The sequence below is a fragment of the Malaclemys terrapin genome, chromosome 1, assembly GCF_027887155.1.
Source record: "Malaclemys terrapin pileata isolate rMalTer1 chromosome 1, rMalTer1.hap1, whole genome shotgun sequence".
NCBI classification, from domain to species: Eukaryota; Metazoa; Chordata; order Testudines; family Emydidae; genus Malaclemys; species Malaclemys terrapin.
Window position 1 is genome coordinate 135,808,263 of NC_071505.1, and position 27,189 is coordinate 135,835,451.

At 47.8% G+C, this 27,189-nt stretch overlaps 1 protein-coding gene across 1 annotated transcript in view; it reads left to right on the forward strand.

The window, feature by feature from the left end:
• The window catches only part of LOC128843381 (alpha-2-macroglobulin-like protein 1), a 50,736-nt gene that overhangs the window by 14,921 nt on the left and 8,626 nt on the right, over nt 1–27,189 (forward strand). Inside the window, exons 12-29 of the mRNA XM_054040188.1 lie at nt 678–842; nt 2,614–2,847; nt 3,356–3,419; nt 5,648–5,793; nt 6,035–6,181; nt 7,282–7,470; nt 11,046–11,160; nt 15,160–15,280; nt 15,909–16,134; nt 16,741–16,867; nt 17,005–17,126; nt 17,455–17,506; nt 17,882–17,965; nt 19,217–19,393; nt 20,167–20,248; nt 20,373–20,529; nt 24,220–24,294; nt 26,102–26,264. Coding sequence (XP_053896163.1) covers nt 678–842; nt 2,614–2,847; nt 3,356–3,419; nt 5,648–5,793; nt 6,035–6,181; nt 7,282–7,470; nt 11,046–11,160; nt 15,160–15,280; nt 15,909–16,134; nt 16,741–16,867; nt 17,005–17,126; nt 17,455–17,506; nt 17,882–17,965; nt 19,217–19,393; nt 20,167–20,248; nt 20,373–20,529; nt 24,220–24,294; nt 26,102–26,264 — 2,446 coding nt within the window. The remainder of the gene's footprint in view (nt 1–677; nt 843–2,613; nt 2,848–3,355; nt 3,420–5,647; nt 5,794–6,034; nt 6,182–7,281; nt 7,471–11,045; nt 11,161–15,159; nt 15,281–15,908; nt 16,135–16,740; nt 16,868–17,004; nt 17,127–17,454; nt 17,507–17,881; nt 17,966–19,216; nt 19,394–20,166; nt 20,249–20,372; nt 20,530–24,219; nt 24,295–26,101; nt 26,265–27,189) is intronic.

The window sequence follows — 27,189 nt, forward strand, 5'->3', positions numbered from 1 at the left end:
TGTGGTCTCTGGAGGGCTTGTGGTGCATTTCTCAATGTTCTCCAACAGTGATGTACTCTTCTGCTCTTAAAAATCTGTCTCTGTAAGGACATACATGCAGGGGATGGTGTTACCTTTGGAAAGGTCTCTGCACATTCACTTCAGGCCTAGCATAGGCTACTGTGTAGTGATTTGACAGCTATCACTTCTGACCCCAATGCCCTAGTGTGGTGCTAGAGAGCATGGTACTGCAGCGAGCAGTGTGGGTGGCTCAATAGGGGATGCTTTCCCCTCTGGGTCAGTACTGACCTAATGCTCCAATGTGGGCTAGGAAGAATTGTGCTGCTGGAGTTTCAGATGACATTTAAAATTGAAGTCCGAACCATTTCTAATCTTTAAGGACTAACCCTATACTATTATGCAAAGGAAAAGACGTGTTAAACTCAGTCGCCAAGATAATTATCTTTCTTGTCCTTAAAATCCCTTCAGTAGTCTCTCCCTTTCCTTCTTGTCCTAAATTCTTGCATATTGTTACTCTAGCAGAGCTGCTGATGTTGTTTCAGCAGTGGATATTGGGACCCCTATATCCTGCCAGAACTCACCTGATTTCCAGCATGTAGAGGGTATCATGTCTCCCAACCCCCCCAGCACAGCGATTATTGGAACAGGAGGTGTTTATTTCCCTTTCTTCTCTGCAGATGCGCTTTACCATCAATGATGTTCCCATCAAAAACCGCACTGTTTACCTGACTGTGGATGTCAATGATGTGGAGATGGACCTGCCATACGTCACAGATGAGAAGGGCGAAGTCCACTTCTCACTAGACACTGCAAAATGGAACAATACTCTAGTTTCTCTGAGGGTGAGTCACACAGGTGGACAGAGCAGGGTCAGAGCTAGGGGCAGGGCTGGTTCTAGGCACCAGCAAAGCAAACAGGTGCTTGGGGTGGCACATTTGCAGGGGTGGCAGGGGGGATGCAGCATGGGAGCTGAGAACCAACAGGGGGCCCTGGGAGCTGTAGTTCCTTGGTTAGCTCCCTGCCTATAGAGCCAGCCCTGGAGCAGGTAAAGAACTAAATTTCCCAGCATTCCCTTGGTAGCGATCAACAGGCACGGGAGGGGGAGTGAGTGAGGTAGCTGAGACCTCATGCTGCAGCTTGCTGTGAATGAAGAGCTCATTGCTAGAACAGGGTGGCACTGTGAACGGAGGAACAAGTATGCCCAAGGAGTAGAAGCCTTTGGCCCAGATATCCCCTTGAGAAGACATCCCCAGACTGGATTAGGGATACTGGTGTGACCTCACCTTGCAGCCCCCAAAGAAAGAATTGGGTGGACTAAATGGGCAGCACACCTCTCTATCTGAAGCCTAGCAAGGGAGGTACATGGATCCCACTAGAATTTAAAATGAAAAGTAAGGGAGGGGAAGCTCTACTAGAGGACCTGGGCAGCTTTAGATACAGTACCAGGCCCATAGGAGGATTTCCACTTCTGAGCCATGGAAGCAGAAATTGACTTTTCCTTTCCAGATTTAGCTAATATTCAGAAAGGGAATCTAGCACCTGCCTTCCAGATTTGAACACCCTCAAAATTCAGGAGTGCTCAAGCTCAATTTGGGCAGCTGTTATTTCATTTCTCCCAAATTAAATATACTGATCCACTGTATGGTTTTGTGGAGACGTGTGTGTGGGAGAAAGAAGCAGGAATAAGAGCCAAGAAACTGATAGAAACAGGCAGAGAAGGAGGCTACAGACGTAGGCTGGACCACTCATGGTGTGGTAGCCCTGGGAGAAGTGTAGAGAAAGGTGTTGGGTTGGATGCTGGCTAAAAGGTTTGGGGCTGCGAGCAAGGAAAGTATCTCCTGTGGTTTGGTTCCTCCTGTGTTCAGGGAAACTGGACTTTGTACGTTCCTTGTAAACACAAAACATTGCATCAAAGAAATGCCTGACTCCAGTTTCTGCTCCCAACTGGAATACACTACAAGACTCCAAATTTTTGGCTAGCTGCTTGGGTCAAAAGGGTAACATTGTTTTCATATTAAATTCAATTTATTTTACTCTGTCTCATAGCTTTCATTTTTCAATCTGCTGCAGATTATGGTACTGAGGACACATAATTGGATTATAGATGTTAGAGAAAGATGGAGTTTTGGGCAGTTGAGCAGGGGATAACTGGGACTTTTGGCACCTGGCAAGGTGGAGAAGGTAGGCTGGGATTCTGGGAAAAGTACATTAGCTGGATATTTTTGCAGTGAAATAGTTAACAATGTTGCCATGTAACTGTTATCTGTAGGTTTCTGAGTTAACACATTATTGCAATGAATGGCCAGTTCACACCTCTCCGGCTGTCTGCAGACTCAGGAAGGCATTACTGACTGCATGTAGTTCACATTTTTAAAGTTTTATCTGAAATCACAAGTGTTCAAAACAAAGTTGAAAAGAAAAAGAAAACTCATATTCTGGAGTTCAGGTCTGCAGCTGGGGGTAGATTCTGCTGTAATTTCTGCCTCTGTGGATTACATGGGGCCCTGGACATATAACTTTGGTGATCGCACTGAGTGTTTCCAGCAGGTACCCCATTTGTAGGCTCCTCCATTGTTTAATTCTGACTGCCTGCCATGCACTTTTGCTCTGAAGGGCAGATACTCCATTGTGAACATAACCGAGAGGGATCTCCACACCATTTTAGTAGCACAACAGGAGGCTTACAACTGGCTGAAACCCTTCTACTCTGAGAGCAACAGCTTCCTAGAGATCCAGCAGGTGGAGGAGGAGCTACCCTGTGACCAGGAACAGGAAGTGCGGGTGGATTATATCCTGGACCGGAATGAGCTGGGCCCTGGGGCAGATCACGTGGATTTCTATTATTTGGTGAGCACCCAGGGCAGTTGGATCACATGATATTTATACAACACTGGCACCTACAGACCCGTGAAACAGGGGTAACTATTCATGGGTCTATAGGCCAATTTGTGGGTTCCATTTTACGCATCTCTTTGTAGATGTTTTGGTACCTGGAAAGCATGTCTCTGAAATCTCCCTCGACAGCCTCCCAGCCCCACAGCATTTGACAGCCACCCCAACTAGCTCATCCAGCTAGGAATGTCTTGAGCCTTGGGGGACAGGCTATTTTCCCCTGTTGCCAGTCTGGCCTGACTCCGTGGGTGACACCAGAAGGCCTGGCTGCCAGGGGAGTGCCTTGGCAGCCTGGCCTTGGATTTCCCACGGGTCCCGTTCAGAGAAAGTCTCCAAGGCAGCTTTGTCCATTCAGAGTTTAAAGATAAAGCACCTGTGAATGTCTCTGCCAGACTCTCCCTGCTCTGCATTTTCTCTCCTCAGAACCCCGGTCCGCTTACAGGCTGTTCTATCTCCTCCACAGGTTGTCTCGAGAGGCAGGATTGTTCTCAGTGGACAGACTCAGGTGCCAGTTGGTCAGGATGAGAGTAAGTGGGATGCACCTGAAATAAACTCCATGGAAATCATCACAATGGATCAGGCTATTGGGATATCTTAGTATGGTAGGCAGGCTCCTGCCATGCCAGGCTATGGGCGATCTAGTCCAGTGTCCCACCTCCTGCCTTGGTCTGTCTAGTCTAGTATCCTTCCCATTATTGGAGGTTTTTAAGAACAGGTTGGACAAACACCTGTCAAGGATGGTCTTGTCAAGGCAGGACCAAGGATACTTGGTCCTGCCTTGGTGCAGGGGGATGGACTAAATGACTTCTTGATGTCCCTTCCCATCCTACATTTGTATGATTCCTTGACTGGCCCATGGCAGATGATTCATAGGTAGGCATAAAACTCACACACCACACCTGTTCAGTAGTCTTCCCTCCAGGAGGGAGGAAGGTTTACTGACCCTGAGACAATGAGGGGTCAGTATATCCTGGGGGGGGGGGTCAATTTTATCGTAGTGAATGTCTCTCTTCTTATCCACATGTCACACTGTCTAGTGTGGCTCACAACCTTGAGTGCCAACCGCAGGGCAGACTGCCAAAAAGCAGGGCAAACACACCAAAATCGTACTATGTTCTGTGATTAGATTTCACCAGGGGTGAACTCCCAAAGCCCTGTAATAGTCTTACCATGGGGTCGCAGACAGTCCCCTTAGTCTATCTTGCCACCCAGGCAAGCTGGACTATCTGATAGATGGTCACTTTACACCAAAAATCACACCAATATTCAGATTACTCCTAGTCCCAAAGGACCAGTCACTTACCCCACGTCAGCTGTACTCAGATCTCAAACCAAAGACAATGTCTATAGCTAATCCTGTCATAAATGAACTAAAAATGTATTAACTAAGAAAAGAAATAAGAGTGATTTACTAGGTTAAAACTGGAAACATACACACACAAATGAGTTACAATCTTAAATTTAAAAAGGTAATATAATCTTCTATAATAAACAGCTCTAGATGTCCGCTAGGGCTGACCAGTGCCAAGCAGCATGGGGATCTCTTGCTTATGTTTAGGAATCTTTGCTTCTCTCAATCCAGAGAGCATAAAAGGACGGGTTTCTCCTTGTCAGGGATTTTCATCCCCGTCCCCCCAGAATCCAAGCTGATGGGATGAGTTCATGCGCAGGTTTCCTCTTCTTGGAGGGAGTAAGGAATGGAATCAACAAGGTCTCTGTCCTTTGGCTCTACACCATCCCTCATTTGCCTTCAATGGGCCATCCTGTGTGCAGGACGAGCAGTTTACCTTAATTAGTGCTGCTTTTCCTGTTTGGTGAGTGTGACAGAGTGCGACTCACCACTGCAGCGCCTCCTGCTGGCTGTCTGGGGAATTACCGCTGCACCATCTTCTGGTGGTGTCTCGCCCACTGTCACCTCTGTTCTTGGACCCATGTCACTCCCAGGACCACGGTGTCCTCTTTATGACACTGCCCTCCAGCTGTGTCATACTCCATGTTCCCCCTTCCGGGGGACCTGCAGTCCACTATCCAGCCACTTCCTTCAGTGGCTCCAGCACCCTCCTTGCTCTTGTGTCAGGGCCTCAGCCTGCAGATCTGTGCAGCCTGCCAGGAGCTGCCTTTAGCTTCCTGGGTCTCTGCCTACAGCACTGCTTTGCCCAGGGTACTTGCTGCCCTCCGCCTACAAGGCAGCCAGTCCTCTTCCCTTTTCAAGCTCCAGGGAGTGACTGACCCTGCTCTGTTCTGCAGCCCTTCTTGTACAGGCCAGCCCGCCCCTGATTGGCTGCTCTTATAACCCTTTTATGATCCCTAGGGCTGCTTTTAACCTCCTTTCTGCCAGTGTGGGGCAGATGCCCCATCACAGTGAGTTACACAATTAGAGAGGTTTACAATGCAAACACTCAATATAACTTTATACCATGGAATACAGATATTATAAGTAGGATTAATACATGCAGCATCCTACAAGCATTCCATAAAATCTAAACACAAAACCCATTCTTATAACACTAGTAACTATTTTAATGATATGAACCCACAGGTAAGCCAGACTAGTTTCCAACTGTGCATTTGTCAGTGTTCAGTGAGACCCGTGACCTTGGCATGAGTTGGCACTGGTCTGCCAGTGTCACACCACATGCAGGAACTATGAAATCCTCTGCCTCAATAACATCCAGCAACAGTAAGTTCCACAGGTTTTTTCTGTTTCACATGGATCTAAATAAGCATTTCCTTCACTTCCCACTCCCTCATACAGCACTGAAGGGCTCCTTCTCATTGACTCTGCCCATCAGCTCTGAACTTGCACCCTCTGCCACACTTTTGGTTTATGCCATATTCACTGATGGAGAGGTGGCAGCCGACGTGGATGTGTTCATAGTCAGCAAGTGCTTCAAACACAAGGTGAGGGTCACTCAGGAGGTGGGGAAAATGGGATGTGTGGCAGAGGTGCGATCCGGCTGGGATGACATACATTCGACAATCCCTGTGCCCTTCTGTCTGTGTTTTTAGCAGGCTCTCTCTCCCACTCTTCCTCCCTCCCTCTCCCAGTCTCTCTCTCCCTCTCTGTCGCTTGTGGCTCATACACCCTCATTATCTTGTGCCTTTCTTCCATTTGATAAGCCCATCCTGTCTCCTACCATAGGTGACACTGGACTTCTCAGAGGAGGAGGACCTCCCAGGGTCAAAGGTCAATCTGCACCTGAAGGCCGACCCTGGCTCCCTGTGCTCTGTCCGTGCCCTGGACAAGAGAGTCCTCCTGAAGGATGATAGAGTCATGACACCAGAGAGTGTGAGTAAACCTGCTCTGTCCCAGCCACACCCTGGCCAGACTAACCCCGCAGGAGGTACCAGGCGAGAGGAGCACTCTGATATACTGGAACAGGGCTGTCACACGAGGTGGGGCACCCAGCCACCACCAGCTTCTCTGACCCCTTACATTATGCACAGGGTTGGCTCCAGGCACCAGCGGAGGAAGCATGTGCCTGGGGTGGCACATGTTAAGGGGTGGCATTCCGTCCATTCTTCGGGCAGCACAGTCCAGAAGGCTTTTTTTTTTTTTTTTTTGCTTAGGGCTGCAAAAATGGTAGAGCCAGCCCTGATTATGCACTGGTGGCCAGCAGACCTTTACCTCACTCTGTCCCCTTGCCAGACAAGTGGCTGATTCCTCCTTGTTCCTACAATGGCTGATCCAGGGGCCACTCTTGGAATGAAGGCTGTGGGGGTGGCGGGCAGAGAGATGGAAGGGGCAGCTTCACAGGGGCAGTGGGAACTCCCTCCAGGGAAGGTGTGGTTTGGCAATGGGTTCGCTGCTGGCCCTCTGCTCGCCCTCCTGGTACCTCCTGCTATTTCACCTATGCCACATTTCTCTGCCATAAGGGGGTCTGGGCTAATGGTTCAATCAGGGGGCTAGGCGCCAGGACTCTTGGGTTCTAGTCCAAGTTCTGCCACTGACTTGCTGGGTGACCTTGGCCCTTGGGTCACTGCACCTCTCTGTGCCTCAGTTTCCCTTTCATCTGGCATGCAGGTTGTGAGACTTAATTCACTGATGCTCATGTGCTTCTGTGAGACCCTTGTGTGAAAAGCTTTGGAGATGGGCAAAGTATTATTATAGAGTAACAAAACTGTGCTACCTAGGACTTTCTTTGGCTCTATGCTGCAGACTGTGGCTCCTCAAAACTTCATGCTGATAGTAGGGATAGAATTTAGATCCCCCTGCTCCAAAAGGTCTTGAGGGAAAGGAGAATTGCCATGAGCTTTTAGCAGTCTGGGGTCTATGATGCAAAAGTTCAGCTGCCCTGCTCCTTGCCGGTAGAGGGCTATGGTTCTCACACACACACTCTCTCTCTCTCTAACCAGTTCAGTACAGTAACCTCTGTTTTCCCATTCCAGGTGTACAATCTGGGATCTGAAGAGGATTATATGATTGGTGGCCGAGGATTTGTTTATCGCTTAGAAGACTTTGAGCCATATCCTTGTCTGCCCCCTGTCCTTCCCTTCCCCACCACTCCCCGGAACAGACGCTCCTTGATGGTAGCTCCCTGGTATCAAAGCGAGGCTGATGTCTATAGTCTGTTTAAGGTGGGTATCTTCTTTGCTCCTGAACCAAACTTCTCCTAAGCCTGTATTGATCACTGGTATGGTGTATTATACATACGTCGGAGTTTGTAAGGAAAACCAGAATTGTGAGATTTGCTAACAATCCCCTGTGCTTAACTGTTCCCAAGACCGAATTAAGTTTGATAGGGGCCCAGAGGTGTTATAGTTTGGGGGTCCTTCTCTGCATATTCAGTTCCTTCCCTTTGCTGTTTTACCACCACTCAAAGCCAAACACTCTATTTTTAAATTACTGTCGTTATTTCAGTCCCGGTTTTGAAATGTGGTATACCAACTGTAAAGCTGAATGAAAATTAAAACAAACTAAACCATTTTAATTCCAGCACCTATTGATAGTAATATACATAGTGATGTATGGCGTTAATTTGCGAATTCCCTGTAGCAGTGGTATTCACTTACATTTTCTGGCAGGCCGGATAAGGTGTGTCCAAATCTTGGCAGTAAAAGGGTGCTCTCTAGGGCCAAAGGGCTCGTCAGGTGTTTGCTTTTTAGTGAGCCTGCCACCAGACAGGGGTTGCAACCTTCCAAGAGTGGTGTGCCAGATTGTATTTATTAATCACAGAATAAAAGGTTAAGAGTGCTGGTAGAAAATATTCCAACAAAATATGGCAAACAAATAGCTATACAAATACACTGTCATGCTATTAAAACAGTATGCTATTAATATTAATTCTGTTGAAATGATGACATTAAAATTAGAAGTTAAACGCAAAATAAATGAACAGCCATCTAATTTCCTTTTCTCATTGCCTGAAATTTAACTGACACTTGCTCACACCATCTTTATTTCCTGGAAAAGTATAGTGCCACACTCAGCCAAGTTAACCAATGAAAGCACATCAATTACTGATCACTTTATGTTGCATTAAGTGTCTGATTAGAAGTGTACCACTCTACATCGAAATGTATCACCCCAGCCTAACTCCAGTGTGTTTAAATGTAAATGAAAAGTTTCTAAGCTAAATATATGGCACAATGAAAAATAGAGGGAAAATAAACTGAAGTGCATCCGCCCAGCCCCCATTAATTCAGTCCCCCAAGTCCTCATCAGTTCTGCTCTGTAGACACCCCATTGGCTCAGCCTCCCAATCAGTTCTGCCTCTTGCTTTCCCCTCTGCCCAGCTCCCAACAGCTGTGCCTGTTCTTAAAAAACGTAAATTTTATTCAAAACAAAAAAGAAAGAAAATACATCTGGAATTTAGGCTGTTACTAGATTTTAAAAGAGCAATTCCAAAAATTAAGCACCCAAAATAGCTTTCTTGGGGGTTAAGCTTAAAGGTTACAAGCAAACAAAAGCATCTGGGGTTAGCACAGAGGAGTCCATTAGCCATAAGAAATAAACAGAAATAACCCTAGTCATGTCTTTCTAAACATTCCTCATCTACTTGCACATTTGGAGTTCCAGATAAGTAGTTCTAGGTATGATCTGATGATTTATGATCATACCTGGCTTAAAGCTGCTTACAGCATTGCTGCTGTGTCTCCGCTCTCTGGAGAACAACCACAGACACAAAGGGAAAGTTTCTTTCCCAGTTTTAAAAAGTTCTAGCCTTCCCATTGACTCTTTTGGTCAGGTGCCCTTTTCTTTACCTGGGGGACTTTGTTAACCCTTTACAGGTAAAGCAAGCAGAGAACAGCCACCAACAGGGACTTTATAGCTAAGTGGCTGGCTGGGTGTCTACAAAAGGGAGCTCCCCCATCCCTTCATTTATCACAGTCTGTGAGACACAGGAGGCAATTGTCCTGTTCTACTCAGCACTGGTGAGGCCTCAGCTGGAGTTCTGTGTTCAATTCTGGGCACCAAACTTTAGGAAAGACATGGACAAACTGGAGAGAGTCCAGAGGAGAGCAACAAAAATGATAAAAGGTTTAGAAAGCCTGACTTGTGAGAAAAGGTTGAAAGACTTGGACATGTTTATTCTAGGGATAAGAAGACTGAGGGGGGAACTGATCACAGTCTTCAAATATGTTAAGGGCTGTTACAAAGAAAACGGTGATCAGTTGTTCTCCATGCCCACTTAAGGTAGGAAAAGAAGTAATGGGCTTTCTGCAGCAAGGGAGAAAAACTTCCTAACTGTAAGGATAGTTAAGCACTGGAATAGGCTTCCAAGGGAGGTTGTGCATTGTGGTATTCCCATCATTGGATTTTTTAAAGAATGGGTTGGACAAACACCTGTCAGGGATGATCTAGGTTTACTTGGTCCTGCCTCAGCACAGGGTGCTGGACTAGATGACCGTTCGAGGTTCCTTCCAGTCCTACTTTTCTATGATTCTATGACTTCTGTAGCCTACGCCGCTGCGCGAGGTAAGGTTCTGAAGTCGAGGAGAGAATAGGGATGGGAATTATGGTTTCGTTGCAAGCGATTCTCCTCCCAAATCTTGCTGTGTTTTTCCAGTGAGGTGTGAATGGTCTTTTACAAAGGCAAAATGCCCAATGCAGTAAATCAGTTGTGCAGGTGACTTCAGCAAAAGCAGAATCCCGCTCATGATACTGACTTATACCCAGGGCTTCACAGGACTGTCTAAGCTTTATAATACAGGAAGTGCCTTTGGACTACGCTACCCAGAATCCTCAGAAAAAAACAAACAACCCAAGAATAATGATCTTTGGGGGAATTGTGGGAAAATGACCTTTCAAATCAATTTTATTAGTCTCTAAGGTGCCACAAGTACTCCTGTTCTTTTTGCGGATACAGACTAACACGGCTGCTACTCTGAAACCTTTCAAATCAAGGATTTTTCTCTGTATACAGTGACCCATAATGAATGACTGTGTCCCAAATGGCAAGACTCTAACTCGGCAGGAACATGTATACTCTACAGATGCTTATACCTTACATGAATGGGTACGGCACTTTTCCAAAGGTTATTACATAACTAGAGGAGTTGTGCAATAACTAGCCAGTTTTGTCATGTATAAAAGCGACTGTTACACATAAAGATTGAAATGCATCCCTCCCGAAGGGTGTGCATTCAGCCCAACATTTCATCCCCTCCTGGGGCAAACCCTGGAGGCGTTATTCAAACCAATGGGCCACATGCTTAATTAAGTCCCTATTCAGATAAGTTGCCAGTAACTTCCATGGGAGTTTTCCATGAGTTAGGGCTGACTAATAAATTGCACAAGAATCCTAGGGTCTGGCCTGGTGTTCCGATACTGCATGGTCCAACTTTTGAACAGATTTATAACACAGTAAAGCTGGGTTTGTTCATGAATTGTTTAATAGATTTAGTGGAGCTGATTCTGAGCTCATTGTTATCAGGGCAAAACCTGGGTAATTCCATTGACTTAGGTAGAGCTGAACTTGGTTTACTCCCATGAGAGAGAAGAATCAGCTCCAATATTTATCACAAATGTGTCTGCACTTCGTCACACATTTTCCTGGGCCTGACAGTGTGAAATTTGGATTCTGTATGAACATACAGAATGTTGCAACACTTTGGCTGCCACTGTCTCACTAATTAGAATTTGCTGTGATGGTTTTTCTTTCATTGTTCCCCCTTCACTCCTATTTTTTCGTTCTCTCCATTTTCTACAGCAATTGAGAATGAAAATTTTAACCAACACCAAAGTGAAGAAGCCAGTTTCCTGTGAACGGCCAACCTATGAGAGAAGAATCTTGCATGCTGTCAGAACCCAGGACAGTGATAATGGTGAGAACTGAATAGTCTTCTGCTGACTCCCTGCCAGAATGTGTCTGACTGAGGGAGGCTAATCCCCACCTGACCCTCCCCTTTCTCCTCTCCGAACCTGCTGCCGTAGTCTCTCCTGTTGCATCTTTTGTTCTATATATAAAAAACATAATATGAAGGACCCATAGGGGCAAAGAGGGGTCCAGCTAACTATGTTTATTAACTATGTACAACACGCAAGACCAACTACATATACACATTGCTGCTCTGTGTGGGTTCTTGTGGCTCCTGAATCATACAAAACAGTGAACACTACCAGAAGTCTAACAAACTCCATCCAACACAAACAAGTGGAATCAATTATAACTACTCCACAACACACAGAACACCACCTCCGGGAGAAACCATGGCACTAGTACCCACCATGTGAACTCTACCAGAACATCATCAATTTATCAAGACTGCTTTTAACTAGAGCTGAATTATCTGTTCTCCCTAAGGGACTGAACTTCTGCACCATCACAGAACCTGATACCATACTAACATGTGGAGAATTAGAAGAATTCTTCTGCCAACTCCACCTCAAAGAATTCCTTCATAACAATGATGACACCACTCACAATTACCATGTCCCCTCTGACAACCATCAGAAAAAAGAATCATCTGACTGGACACCACAGAGCAGACAAAACCATACTCTTGATCATGACATTGATTGCTCCAGGAAAAAAATGACTGTGAAGTACTTCGCAAACATCACATCTACCACAATGTCTCCATCATCAAGAGGACAGCTATACAGTATCTGAAATCTAACCACCAGATAGTGGTTGAACAGGCAGACAAAGAGAAAGCCATCATAGTAATAATTAATGGAGATATCCTATCTCCTAGAACTGGAAGGGACCTTGAAAGGTCATTGAGTCCAGCCCCCTGCCCTCACTAGCAGGACCGAGTATTGATTTTGCCCTAGATCCCTAAGTGGCCCCCTCAAGGATTGAACTCACAACCCTGGATTTAGCAGGCCAGTGCTCAAACCACTGAGCTATCCCTCCCCCCAGTCCTTAACCATGTTGATTATTAGGGCCCTATCCAATTCACAGTCTATTTTGGTCAATTTCACAGTCATGGGATTTTAAAAATCATAAATTCCATGGTTTCAGATATTTAAATCTGAAATTTCATGGTGGTGTAATTGTAGGGGTCCAGACCCAAAAAGGAGTTGTGGGGAGGTCACAAGGTTATTGTGGGACGGGGTTGCAGTACTGCTACCCTTACTTCTGCACTGCTACTGGTGGCAATGCTGCTTTCAGAGCTGGACAGCTGGAGAGCGGCAGCTGCTGGCCAAGATCCCAGCTCTGAAGGCAGAGCTGTCACCAGCAGCAGCGGAGAAATAAGGGTGGTATGGTCTGGTATTGCCACCCTCACTTCTGTGCTGCTACTAGTGGGGCACCGCCTTCATAGCTGGGTGGGCGGAGAGCAGCGGCTGGTGGCTGGGCGCTGAGCTCTGAAGGTGGCGCCCCACCAGCAGTAGTACAGAAGTAAGGGTGGCAATACCGCCGTCCCCCTAAAATAACCTTCTGACCCCTCCTGCAATTCCCTTTTGGGTCAGGATCCCCCATTTGAGAAATGCTGGTCTACCCCATGAAATCTGTATAGTATAGGGTAAAAGCACACAAAAGACCAGATTTCACTGTGGGAGACCAGATTTAATGGTCCGTGATGCGTTTTTCATGTCCGTGAATTTGGTGGGGCCCCCATTGATTGTTAACAAGCCCAACCAAGAACTCTCTGACACTATCTACTATTATGAACTCAAAGAAGACCTCACACCACAATTTACCCATGAATTTAAGGGTATCATTAAATCTTTCCCCAGACAACTCCTAGAGAAACTCTACAGACTCATCCCCCCACGAACCCACCACGGGGATGTTCTACATGCATCTACATACACAAATAAGGGAACCGAGGCAGACCAGTTATATGTGGCCATGGAACTCTTACTGATGGAATATCGGGACTCATAGAAACCACCCTCAAACCAGTGAAAGGGCCACTTTCCTCCAGGACACAACCGACTTCCTCCAGAAACTCTGCAACATTAACAACATCCCTCAGAACCATCCTTGCCACCATGGATGTCACCTCCCTACACACCAGCATTCCTCTTAATGACAGCATAGCAGACTACCCCAAATATTTACAGACAGTGGATACTGCTCAGATATCCACCCCAAACACATCTCCAAACTCATCCATTTCATCCTCACCCATAACAGTTTTACATCCAACAACAAACACTTTGTCCAAACCATGCGAACAGCTGTGGGTACTAGAATGGCTCCCCAATATGCCAACCTCTTCGTAAGCGACCTTGAAGAAGAATTTTTGACAAATGCACCATGTACCAATGATATACCTGAGATACATTGACGATATTTTCATCCTCTGGACAGACAACTTAAACTCTCTCATAGATGTCCCCCACAACTTCAACAACCACCATCTGTCCATTAAACTCTCTCTGAAACACTCCCATACCAGCAGCAACTTTCTGGACACCACGATCAGCTGCAACAATGGAACCCTACAGACAACTATATATAAAAAACCCATGGATCACCACATCTACCTTCATAAATCCAGCAGCCACCCCAAATACATCAAGAAATCTGTTATCTACAGCCACTATTCAGATACCACAAAATATGCTCCGAGGAGAAAGTTCAGGATATACACCTTAGCACAATCAAAATCACCTTCACTAAACAAAGACACTCCACCAGAGAAGTAGATTGCATCATGGAATTGGTCAACCAAATACCCCAGGAGAACCTGCTTCAATACAGAATTAAAACCCTCTCTGATTACACAGCACACACCCTAATTATCACCTACCATTCCACACTGGAACCCATATGGGGTATCATCAAACTACAATCTATACTCAGTGGGGACTCCATGCTGAAAGAAATCTTTCATGAACCCTCTCTTCTGGCCTTCAAACAACCCTCCAGCTTCCCCAAGCTCATCATCAGAAGCAAACTCCCCACAGACCAGGACACAACAACTCAAAGCAAAACCAGACCCTGCCAGAATAACAGATGCAAAACCTACAGACATAGTTCCACTGCTGCAATGATCAATACTCCTCACATCACCTTTCAAGATCCATAGGTCCTACACGTACGTATCACAACATGTGCTCTAAATGCCCCAATAACAACTATGTGGGTGAAACTGGACAATCACTAGGCTCTCGAATGAACTCACACAAAAAAATGATAAAAGACAAAAACACAAAGCGATCACTCCGTATCTGACCTCTCAGTCCTTGTCCTCAAAGGAAACCTGCACAACAATTTCTGAAGATGAGCCTGGGAGCTTAAATTCATAACTTTGCCAAACAATAAAAATCATGGTCTTATTAAAGACACTGGATTTTTGGCTCATTACAGCAATCTGTAACCCAGTAGCCCCCCTTTTTTGTCCTGTGACTAGTGGGGTATTAACAGACCCTTCACGTTGAATGGTCCCTTAGAATATGTGCTGACTACTCCTGGTAAACTCTCTGTTCAACCCTGTATGTAGCTGTGACACTGAGTACCTTTCCCAGACCTGAAAAAGAGCTCTGTGTAAGCTGGTCTCTCCCCAACAGAAGTTGGTCCAATAAAAGATATCATCTCACCCACCTTGTCCCTCTAAACTCTGTAAAGGAATACTCTATTCCTATATGCTACACCTCCCTGACACCCACCCTCAACCTGCTGGCTCCATGCCAGACTATGTGCTCCTGAGGGCTGATCTCCCTCTGATGCCTTCTTTCTCTCCCTGAAGTCATTGTCTTGGTGTCAGACTGTCCGACTGAGGGGCTGATGCCCTCGCACACCCCTCTCCTCTGCCAGAACTTGATGTCCAAGTGCTGGGTTGTGTGTGACTGAGGGGCTAATCTCCCCCTGAAACACTAAACACAGTAGCCCGTACATCTTTACTGACCTGCCCCTTTACTCCCCACAGTCATTCCCTTGCCTGTTCCTCAACCACATGATGGTGTGGCGCCAAGCCCTGAGAAGGAAAAGAAGACAAAACCACGGACACATTTTCCAGAGACCTGGATCTGGGATCTGGTCCCTGTTGGGTGAGTGACCCCCCATAGATCCACCACCAGGAAGAAAATCACTGGTGATCCCTGAGCATGGAACCCTGTGCCATCTCCAGTGGGTGCTGAGCCTCACTTCGCAGTGCCTCATGATGGGATTCAAATACTCCTCCAGCAAAGGGACTGAGGAGAAGCCTTTGCTGGAAAATCCCTATCTTCATGATTTGTACGGTCCCGCTGTAGGGAGTGAAACCTTCTGTCTATACCCAGCGGGCCTCTCATGTTTCCCAAGCAATATATCATAGTCACACATACACAACAGGCACCCAAAATTTGACGGAAACATTTAGTCCCCTCTATGAGTCTTCAAAATGGGGGAAACAATTCAGTTCCTCCCCCCAGTCTCTGCTCCCGGTCTTTTATTTGGGGGGTTATGAAGAGAGCTATATGAAATAATTTGCATTAAAGAAACTGGTGCTCTAGAGATGAAAGGTTTTGTACCCAATTGCCCTATCCCCCTGAGTCAGCCAGTGCCCCAGAGCTGGCACTGGATGGAAACCAGTGCCCTAGAGGTGAGAGGCTCCATGCCCCATTCCCCAGTGCACTGGCTGCCCCAGTCTGGTTTGTGGTGGTGCTGAAGGATCTGCTGTCTCTATCCATTCTGCAGTGAGGAGGGGAAGGCATCTCTCCAGGCCACTGCTCCTGACACCATCACAGAGTGGCAAGCCGACATGTTCTGTGTTGCGGACAGTGGCTTTGGACTCTCACAGCCGGCCAAGTTCAGGGTCTTCCAACCCTTCTTTGTGGATGTGACACTGCCATACTCTGTGGTCCGGGAAGAGACCTTTACCCTGAATGCCAACGTCTTCAACTACCTGAAGGACTGTATCCAGGTGAGTTCTCCACATGCCCTGGCAAGGACGTACCCACAGCGCTTGGTCCAGAGACTGAGTACACTACTCTGAAGTGCCCCGGTCATGCACATCTGGTTCACACCTCGCAGACTGATATCTCATAGTACCAGAGGTTCCTTCTCCCTTGGACAGCTGCCAGGTGCCCACAGTGGAGCTGGAACACTTTTTGGAGTGAGGGTGCTGAGCTGCACCCCTCTTACCCCTATCCACACCCTCACCACCTCCTAGAGCTGGGGCCGGGAGCAGGGCCATGGCTCCAGGAGGGGGGATGCGGACAGGGTAAGGCAGCCAGGATCCCGCATGTGGGGCCGGGGGCCGGGACACCACGGCTGAGCAGGACCCTGGGCCAGCAGCGAGCTCCTGGGCATGGGGCTGGTGGCTGAGTAGGGCTGGCGGCTGAGTGGGACCAGCTGAGCAGTAGTGGGGCCAGCGGCCAGGACCCTGGGTGGCAGGGGTGCGGGGCTGGTGGCCGGGATCCTGGGTGTAAAACTGGGGTGCTGCAGCACCCCCCGCATCCCTACTTCCCATGCCTATGGGTGCCCAGTTCTAACATGCTGCCCCTGCATTTGTACCCCTCATGCTCAGGTGCACACCAGCCTGGCAGAGTCTCCGGAGCTCCAGGTTGAGTCTTGCTCAGGCTGCCAATACACCAGCTGTCTCTGCGCCAATGAAGCCAAGACCTTCTCCTGGAACGTGACAGCCACCAAACTGGGTGAGGCAGTTGAGAGGGCAGAGGGGGCAGGGGGAAATTTGAATATCTATCTGTCTGGCCATGTGTCCCTCTCGCCCACTGCCCTTTTCCAGTCTCGGCTCTGAGCCCTCAGTGATGCTCTCCTGTCGCCTCCCCAGGCAAGGTGAATGTCACCGTGAGCACCGAGGCACTGGAGTCACATGATCTGTGCGGCAATGAGATCACCGTGACACCCCCACGGGGACAGACCGACACGGTGATAAAATCCCTGCTTGTCAAGGTCAGTCGGGCTTCAAAGGCAACAGGAGGGTCCAGCCCTGGGACAGTAGGGTCAGAGAGGGAAGTGGGGCTGCAGGGGGACATCAGCCCCTCAAGCACAGATAGACCAGCACCAGGACAGCAGGGCCAGGGCGGGGAAACGAGGTGGTGGGGAGAGATTAGTTCTCCTTGGGCACAGATACAGCGGAACTCAGGCAGCAGGGTTACGGAGGGGAAATGAGATATCGGGGGGTAAGTAGCCCCCCTCAGGCACAGACAGGCTGGCACTGGGACAGCGGTTTGCCTTTCTGTTGTCTCCTTTCAGACTCACACTCTTTTTCCTTCCATAGCCGGGTGGTGTCCTCGAAGAGAAGACTCACAACGTCTTCCTGTGTGCTACAGGTGCGGATGGACTCGTCCCCTGATTGCTTTGGCTTGTAATGGAGGCTTCTGTGTTATTTCTGGGCCCCAAATAGTGGAGGCAACTGTTCAGAAAGAAAGCACCGAGAGCACCATCCCCTTCCGAGAGAGAGGCGCTCTCAGGCACAAGTACCATGCCCATGTTGCGTTTACACTCCGTGCTGTGAGGAGCAGCTCCCCGGGGTGAGAAGTGCATGCTGTTTGTATGCGCAGGTCATCCTGCCAGGACCTTCACTATCACGTTTGGGCTCCTTCTTTACACTCTATGAGTGGCGCCTCCTCCTGCTGTGTTGGACCCACGATTCCCACTTTCCTCAATCTCCCACATTGTTAATTCTTGGGTTTTGTCTCTCTCAGAGGATCCAGTTACTGATGAAGTTTCCCTGAAGCTGCCAGAAGGAGTCGTGGAAGGATCAGGCCGAGCCACTGTCTCTGTCATTGGTGAAGACCCTTTCCCTATTCCCTTGCTTCCAGGGGGAAGATATCATGCAGCGTCTGGCACTAATGCTGCACCAACCCCAGGCCTCTGTCAAACATGGCTGAAGCTTATAGCCCCTGAAAGCTATATCAAAAACCAAAATCCTTTTCTGGAGCCACTGCCCTCCCAGAAGAATTATCCAGAACGAAAAGCACCCCAAACAGTTGGACTGGAAAAGGCTGTCTTTTGGGGAGACCATGCCACAGATTTCAACATTAGGAAAGATTTCTTGAAACCGAGACTGAGAATTCCACCCTTTGCTCAAATTTCATCCCAGTTTCAGTCTCTAGCAATCCCTGCCACAAATAAATCCTCTCTCTCCTCAGAATTGCCACCCTGCAGATAACTGTAGAGGGTTTTCATCTCCCCACTCCCCTTAATTATTGCTTAGCCAAAGGAAACAGACTTAGTTCTTTTAGATCCCTCAAACCCTGTAATCGGTGTATTTCTTTCTTCAGGGGCTGCTCTAGTGTGGGTTCATGGGTTCAACTGCACCCACAGAAATAATGAAAACCAGGGTGGGAAAACAGGCAAATATACACTTCTCCTGGCCTGGTCTGGAGGGAGGGTCCTGGAGTGTGGCGTGGTTTGGAGAGCGAGTTGCCCCACACTCACCCTGCAGTGGTAGCTTCTGTCCCACAATGCTTGGCCCACTCCCAGGTCATGACTCCCCGAGCAGAGAGCTGGCCAAAGCCCCGTGGAACAGGAGTTGCCACTGTGGGGGGAGTGCAGGGCTGGCTTGTGCTCCAGCCCTGCTCCCTCCGTGGGCCTCCCCTCTGCACCAGGCTGAGATTAGGATTGGGGTGCCAGGGTGGCGTGTGCTGCTGCAGGTGTTCAGTGCCCCGCAGTGCATCCCCTGAATCAGGAGGCTACATCCACCCCTGCTTTTCACTGAATTCCCTGCAGAGTACTGGTGTATTACTAGTACTGTGGGCCCAGATCCTCAAAGGTATTTAGGCCCCTAACTCGCTTCAAAATCAATGGAAGTTGGGAGAACCAGATACCTCTGAGGACCTGGGCCATGGTGTCCAGAGCTAAACTCAGTATTCCAGAGAGAGCCACACCAGGTCCATAGAGAGAGCGATTATCAACTCCCTGTTCCGTGACGTTATGTCAGGGCATATCCAGATTCCCTTCATGGTTTAGAAGCATTAGGAACAACACTGGATGATAGAGCTGATCTCACGTGTTTTCTCTCCATCCTCAACCTCCAGGGGATATCATGGGCACAGCCTTACAGAACTTACACCAGCTACTTCGTTTGCCCTTTGGCTGTGGTGAACAGAACATGGTCATGTTTGCTCCAAACATCTTTGTACTCCAATACTTGGAGAAGACAAAACAGGCTACCCCAGAGATCAGAAACACGGCACTAAAATTCATGAAGACCGGTAAGCAGTGCCCTTCTCTCTCCTCCTTTGGTATAAGGAAGATACTTTACATCGTGGCTGAGGGGCATTGGCTGAGCTGTGTGGGGAGCCCAGGACTGGAATAGAAGGGAGCTGCAGGGCAGGACTAAGGGGCATTGGGAGAACTGTGGGGATCTGTTCCATAACAAGATGCCACAAGGAATAACCCTCAAGGAAGGAAAGACCATGCTTTTTAACAAGCAGCACTTATACAGAATGATAACTCCTCTATAGTTAAAATTAAGACCAGCTTTCTGCTTAAAGCTCGACTGTTCTAAGTGCTCTAAAATCCATACAGTTATGCAGATTGCCTTGAAAACTGGTGTACCTCATGGGGATTTGGTGTAAGGTCAGTGATCCAAATTTGGGGCCATTTGACCAAGGGGGTTCCTGAGATACAGCTACCAGAATAAAACCAGCTTTTCTGAAAATTCACATGTTCTGGCAACATTTTTTTGCTGACAGCTAGAGTTCAAACCAGGGCTTAGATCACTGCATCAGGGTCTCCCACACACGAGGGACCTACCAGCCCTTTGGGGAAATCAGATTTAAATGCGTTTTGAAAAAGAGTTTGCTTCTCCATTGAGGTGTGCTAAGGCTCAGGCACCTGTTCAAGCTGCCAGGATCTGACAGGGAACGAGATGCTCTCTGTAGGTGTGGGACAATCCTGTGGAATACCACATCCGGGCTATAATTCAGGGGGTGCTGCAAGTCCTCAGGATTGAGAGACCATCACATTCCTCCTGTCTCCCCAGGTTACCAGCGCCAACTGCTCTACAAACACGACAACGGCTCCTACAGTGCCTTTGGGAAGCATGATGCCGAGGGCAACACCTGGTGAGTGAGCAGAATTGGGGCCATCCAGCCACACCTATGGCCAAGAGTATGAATGGGTATGAACCTTCCTGCTTCTGAGGCCAATAGATACAAAGATCCTCTCTCCTCTGCTCTCTGTTTGCAGGCTGACGGCTTTTGTGGCCCGGTCCTTTGGCCAGGCCAGCTCCTACCTGTACATCGATGAGCGGCACATACAGGATGCTGTCCGCTGGCTGGGACAGAACCAGCTGCCCAGCGGCTGCTTCCAGAGTGTGGGGAAGCTCTTCAACAATGCCCTCAAGGTATGGACACTGGAGGAGTGGGAGAAACCCTAGTAGTAGGGAGGAGAGCTGGGTCCTCGGCAGCCCCCACAGAAAAGCTCTCTGCTCCCACTCGCCACAGGGAAGCACTCTCCCACCACATTGCTAGCTAGAATGAACTGTAATTGAAATGAGTGTGTTATAACATCAGTGTCCTCTCCCTTACTGCTTTGATCTCCTCTGGATCCCCTCAGGGGATGACCTCTGAATCTGAAAAGTGACTATCAGAATGGCACCCGGGGGTGCCATGTTCATTGTCTCTGGGAGAATCCCCATCAAATGGGCTCTGTTTACAAAATACAGATACTTTTTTCTAACTAATGCCCCAGAAAGCCCAGCCTAGGCTCGGAGAGTCAGTCTGGCTCTTTCCTTCTCTCACATCATCACCTGCCATTAAGTTTTCATGGTGTAAATGATAGAAACTCAGAAAACCATTCTGCTGATGACACGCAGGCAGGAATAGAGCCCAGCTCTCTCTCTGGGCTATGCTAGCTCTGCAGGGCTAGCAGAAGAAGGCATCAATGCCAGCAGTTCTGACTGAGGACACACAGGAAGCCGGTCGAAGAAGGGGCCATTTTTACATAGTCACTTTTCAAAGTAGAACTGCACTTGTAGTAGAACAACTGACTGCAGATTGGTGGAGTGAAGCAGCAAATAAGCCTTGTGCAAAGTGAGATTTTCCTCCCCGAGGCTGTATTTCCTGAGCCTTAAAGCTGGGTTTTACTCTCGGATACTCCTGCGTGAGTGTGGAGCCCCTGCACTGATGTTAGTAGAGTGAGTTACTGCAGATTCGTGCCGGTCTCACTGAGAGGAGAATCTGGCCCTTACGGTGCACAGCTTGTAACAAAAGATGTGAAAGTTTTTTCTAATCAGCTAGAGTTCCTTGAGTCTGTCAAAGAGAAAAGGCCCAGCTCAGGCTCCAAGCCAGCTTTCTATCAACGAGATGGGGAGCTCCACTCTCCCTCTCTGAGTACCGTGGAACTGTAACTGCCACATTCCCTGGCTTTCCTCTGAATGCCAGATTGGCCCTGCGGGCTCAGCCCTGCCTTCTTCCTTTACCCCGGGAGAGACCTGAGCGGGAAGTTCCCTGTCTGCTGTCTGGTAGTTCAGGTAGGGCGGCTGCACCCAGCCACAAAGAGATCTAAGTCTTCAATCTCCTTTCCCCATACGTCCACAAGAGGAAGCAGAAACTCCTGTAAGACATAAATTGCTGTGACGCTTCCTGGAGTATACAGGGTTGTGAAGCATCTCTCTACTACCAGACCTTAGCATGAGGAAGCCTTGTCTGTGCCTGCCATGGGTCAGCTCCCAACTCCACTGGCAACACAAGAATTCCCCTTTAGGCTTCGCAAGGCTCACTGTCACTCTACAGGTTAGCGATAGGCACACACCAGCCCACCGAGCATCTCCCTGGAGTGTCCGGCCCCTGGTCCACTGGGCACACAGAATTCACAGATACATTGCTTCCAAAGAAGCAGAATGCCCCAGCTTACCAGTTCCACCTCAGATCCCCGCTCCACTTAACACACAGCCCTTAGATATGTTTACAGTGAAAACGAGGGAAAGTTTATTTAATAAAGAGAAGAGACTGGACTGACAGCAAGCAGAAGTACTGGAAACACAAGGTTATATCTAAAATAAAATCATAACACCCATTTGAGAACCTAGGCTTGACTAACAAGTCTTATAGAGCAATGCCGAACCCCAAAGTCCTTCCAGCATTTTTCAGCCAGGCTCGGCTGGGATCTTCCATTCATGAGATAAGTTATGCTGACAATTTGCCTCCTAGGTGAACGATGCCAGGTGTACCTCTGTACCCCCCAGTTATCCTCAAAGAATTTATTGCCTTTACTGATAAATAGGATGCTCCCCCCCCCACCAACTGGTTGTTTCTTCCTGTATATTCCTTTCTTGTTGATTGCACAATCTATCGATTAGCATTTGGCTCAGTTGGTAGATTGGCCTCAACTGTGAAGTGGACAATACATTCTATACATATATTTTGACAGAGAGATAAGTGACCCTTACCTCCTGCCTAACAGGAACCTGTCTATTACTTTCTGGTGACTAGCCCTAAGTCACAGACTTAAAAAACATAATTTTCAGTGTACATACACATAACTCCTTAAATATTATCCATCCATACATTTTGTAATGATTATGACAACCAGTGGGTTACTGACTTTCAGAAGAGCATGCAGCCCTTATCTGCACATACAGTTCGCAGTGAGTATGATGACCACTGGCTTTCAGCAGGAACCTTACATATCGCCATTGGTGAACTATTGGGTAGATATCCGACCCGGGTGATCTCTGTAACTCTTATGCATCCCTTATGCCCTCTGCCAGTTGGCACCAAGGGATCGTTGGGTCATCCAAGCCCAATTCACCTGAGATGACATCTCTGAGCTGGAGGTGAATGAGGAAGAACAGATGCCTGAGATTAAAGTATCTGTTTTTGCTTCCCCTGATAGTCACCTCTTCATCCTCTCCCCCACATGAATAGTGCTTCAAGCTATGAGGGCATCTTTGGCTTGAGTACTGGCCACTTCTGTATCGTGAGGCCAGGAGAAGGCTCATCCCCAGTAGAAATACACATAGATGCCATTAGAAAACTTCCATGGGTCTCTGTTGGTATCTTCTGGTTTCTACCAGAGGACCAGTAGTCCCAGAAACGTCCATGGCTCTATTTGTAAGAACATAAGAATGGCCGTACTGGGTCAGAGCAAAGGTCCATCTAGCCCAGTATCCTGTCTACTGACAGTAGCCAATGCCAGGTGCCCCAGAGGGAGTGAACCTAACAAGTAATGATCAAGTGATCTCTCTCCTGCCATCCATCTCCACCCTCTGACAAACAGAGTCGAGGGACATCATTCCTTACCCATCCTGGCTAATAGCCTTTAACGGACTTAACCTCCATGAATTTATCCAGTTCTCTTTTGACTTAGTTGACTAAATGGAACAAATCAGAACTGGATGGAGATTGTTCATTGGAATTTTGACTGAGGAGATGTCTTGTGATAAAGGCAAAATAGTCCTGATCAGCCAGGCTCTACCAGGAGTTATGGTTACAGCCTGCCCTGGATTGTCAGTGGTAAGGAAGTCAGGCCAACTCCATCAAGCCCCTCAACAGAGCTTTGGCTTCTTCTTTACTCATCCTAGGTCGCATAGACAGCCCCAGGCACATATAGAGGAGGAAATTCTTTCAGATCTGCTTCACGAGAGAGGGAGTTGAGGAGGCTCAATTAGATGGAGAAAGATGGTTTAAGCCTCAGCTCTATTGTTTATGAGCCTAGCAAATCTCCAAGCTGCAATGGATGGAGCATTGTGTGAATCTTTAGAGCCAAATCCTTTCTGGGATCCCAGAGACCAAGAAAATCCAAAGGGCTCATGATACAGGGCGATCAGGACCTGGTATTGAAACGGGGCCTCTGCACCCCCTCTCATTAACCTGGCTAAAGATTTCTCTAGCCCAGTTTGCAGAGCATGAAAATTTGGCCACAGTGCAGGTGGCTTCTCACTGCTCCCTCTGCGCCACCGTTAATCTGACAGAGCTTTCCCTGTTTCTTACTGAGGGATGTCTGGAAGCACTTTCCACATGGCAAGGAAGTAATGCATGCCCCCTCTGCTCTCGTTTCACCTCTTTCTCCTGCTTCTCTGTGCACCCCACAGGGTGGCGTGGATGATGAGATCTCGCTGACGGCTTACATCACTGCCGCGCTGCTGGAGCTCCACCTGGAGAAGAATGTGAGTAGCTCCTGAACGTTCACTGGGGTTGGGGGAACCCTCCACCCGGCCTCCTTCCAGAGCCCTAGGGTACAGGGAATGGTGGGCCTGAGTTAGGGAAATCCACTGCCACTTCATTACTGCTTTGTACGTCACCAGCATGGAGAAGGCAAAGGGCTGGTGATTCAGAAGTGAAGAGCATCTCTTTGGGGAAGAATCTGCCAATCCCCTGCTTGGTGGATTTTGTGTGAAATTCAAAGTCCCAGGTTCTCATTTCCCCCCCAAAGCTGCTGACTGTCACCATGGGACTGGAGGACCAAGATAATTTGATCTTCTTTTGCCTGGGTCACTTGACTGAAATATCCGGTCATAGTGATAACACATTATACATCCCATAGAATGTTCCACCTATGACTCAAGGCTCAGAATCCCCCTCTGAGGCAGGCGAATACAATCTGCTTTGTATAGATGGGAAACTGGCACAGAGAGAAAAGACGTGACTTGCCCAAGATTGTACAACAAGTCAGTGGCAGAGTCAGAAAATGAACCCAGTGGCCTTATCTCCCAGTCCTGTGCTTGAGCCATAAGAAATCCCCCATCCCTAATAAACAGCAGGGCCCTCATTGGAAACCAGGCTCTGTGTGTGAGTCAAACTTCCTTGGGAAATAACATACAAATAGTATCCACCTACCCAATGCAAGATGCAATATCTGAGCCACGCTTCCTAGGGAAATACGTTAATTAAATATGGGAACTGTTAGTACCCTACATTATTGGGAGACTGGAATTAATAGGCCATGGGCCAGATTGTCAAGCACTGGCCTTCATTCTTGCACCTGTAAATTGTGGTGTAAATAATCAGAGGTATAGTTTTGCACCTACAGTTGTATGAGGGTGCACGTTCAGCTATCATTTAAACATCTAGCTACTGGTTTCATGAGTGCTGTCAGGTGCTTAGATGCCCAACTGGCTTCAAGTGTGCCTGCAACTCTGCAGATACAAAACCAGAAACTCAGTTAATGCTGGCTTGAAAATCTGGCCCTGGGACTCAATATTAACGAGCCAAGCAACAGAACTTCCAAACCTGGGTGCTGAACGTTAGGGTCCTTAATTAAAAAAAGGCTCAGTTTTCCAAGCTGCAGTACTCCCACCACTCCCATTGACTTCAAAGGGAACAGGGAGTGCTCAGTGCCTCTGAAAATCAGGTCATTTCTATTTAGGAGCCTCATCTTAGACATGCAGGTTTGAAAACGTTTTTCCAGGAGCATTACTGGGTACATCCACCTGACATGAATGCTGTACAGAAGTGACCACACACGGCCAGAGTCCTGTCCCAGGTTACAATGCTTCTCATGGAAAATCCAGGATGATTCTTTGTCCGCTGTGACTCTGGGTATGTCTACATGGAGCTGGGGGTGTGATTCCCAGCTTGAGCAGACATACCTGGCTGGCTCTGATCAAGCTAGTGTGCTAAAAATAGAAGTGTTGCCATGGTGACATGGGCAGCACTCTGCGTATGCTCCACATGTGATCCTGTCTGAAACTCAAGACACGGACTTGGACACCACTTATGCCTCTGTGGCTACACTGCTATTTTTGGTGTGCTCACTCAATGAGAGCTAGTAAGAGTACGTCTACCCAAATAGGAAATTACACCTCCAACTCCAACAGAGACATACTCTACTTTGGTTGTTTCCAAGCTCTACTTGGGGCCATGAGGGGAGATCCTTCCAGAACATGTTCCTTGAATGTATTAGAATGACCGGGGGATTGAGAACAGTTCCTGGAAGCTATACGTGGCCTAACCACCTTCATGTTCCTTTCTAAGGGCACCATGGTGGATGACGCTTTACTCTGCCTCAAGAAGGCATCACACAATGTCAACAGCACCTACGCCCAGGCCTTGATGGCTTATGTCTTCACACTGGCCAAGGACATGGAGACAAGGCAGCAGCTCCTGGAGCCGCTAGACCAACTGGCTGGCCAACTTGGTATGGTGGCTTCTTTTAGTAGCTACTTGTTCCCAAAGAAAATTACTCTGGCTGTTGGTAACACCTGATCCTGACAAGTTCTGAGCACTGCCAACTTCCTGGGATGTCCATGGGCCAAATCCTGAGGTCCTTATTCAGTTTGTTCTGCTATTAGTCAGGCATCCCCCCACCCCCCCGCCATTGAAGTGAAGTCAGTGGGAGTTCTGCCTGAGTAAGAACTAAGAGCTGGAGAATTTCAGTTAGACGTCTGTGTTCCTGATTAGGTGCTTCTGAAAATCTCGCCCAGTAAGAACTGAATAAAGACCGCAGGATGTAGCACACTGTAAATATACACCATATAATTAAAGAGCGACGGGTTCATTCAGCTTCATTTGCACTGAACTAAATTGGGACTATCTCCACCAAGAACAATGGAGTTACACTAGAGTCAAACAGATGTGAGAAGAGAAAATCATAGCTCTCTGGCTGTGCATTCTGCCTAGTCTATCCAAGCATTTTAGTGCTCCCTGAGTAATTTTAGGAGACCTTAGACTACATTTGAGGGCTGTATCCACTGCTGTCCTGAAATAGAACCTTTTTTCTCTTTCTCCCTTGGTTTCCCTCGCTGGTGGTTTCTGTTCACTTAATGAATATAATTACAGTTGGCACCCAAGTAGTTGAAGCCCAGAGCCTCTTATTGAAAGACCTCAGAGATAAACTGTGGGTCAGATGGAGTTGTATTGGCTCCAGAAAACCCTCTGCTACTTCTTGGAAAGACTGTTCTGCTTGTGTCACCTTGGAAGTAGCTAATCACAAATCTTTCCTGCCAGAACATTATTGATTGCCATGGTAAATATCCCATATAAATATAATTAAGCAATTTACAGTACCTAGAGTCAGTGGGCCAAACCCTATTGTCTTTACGTGGTTTTTACTTAGTCTTTGC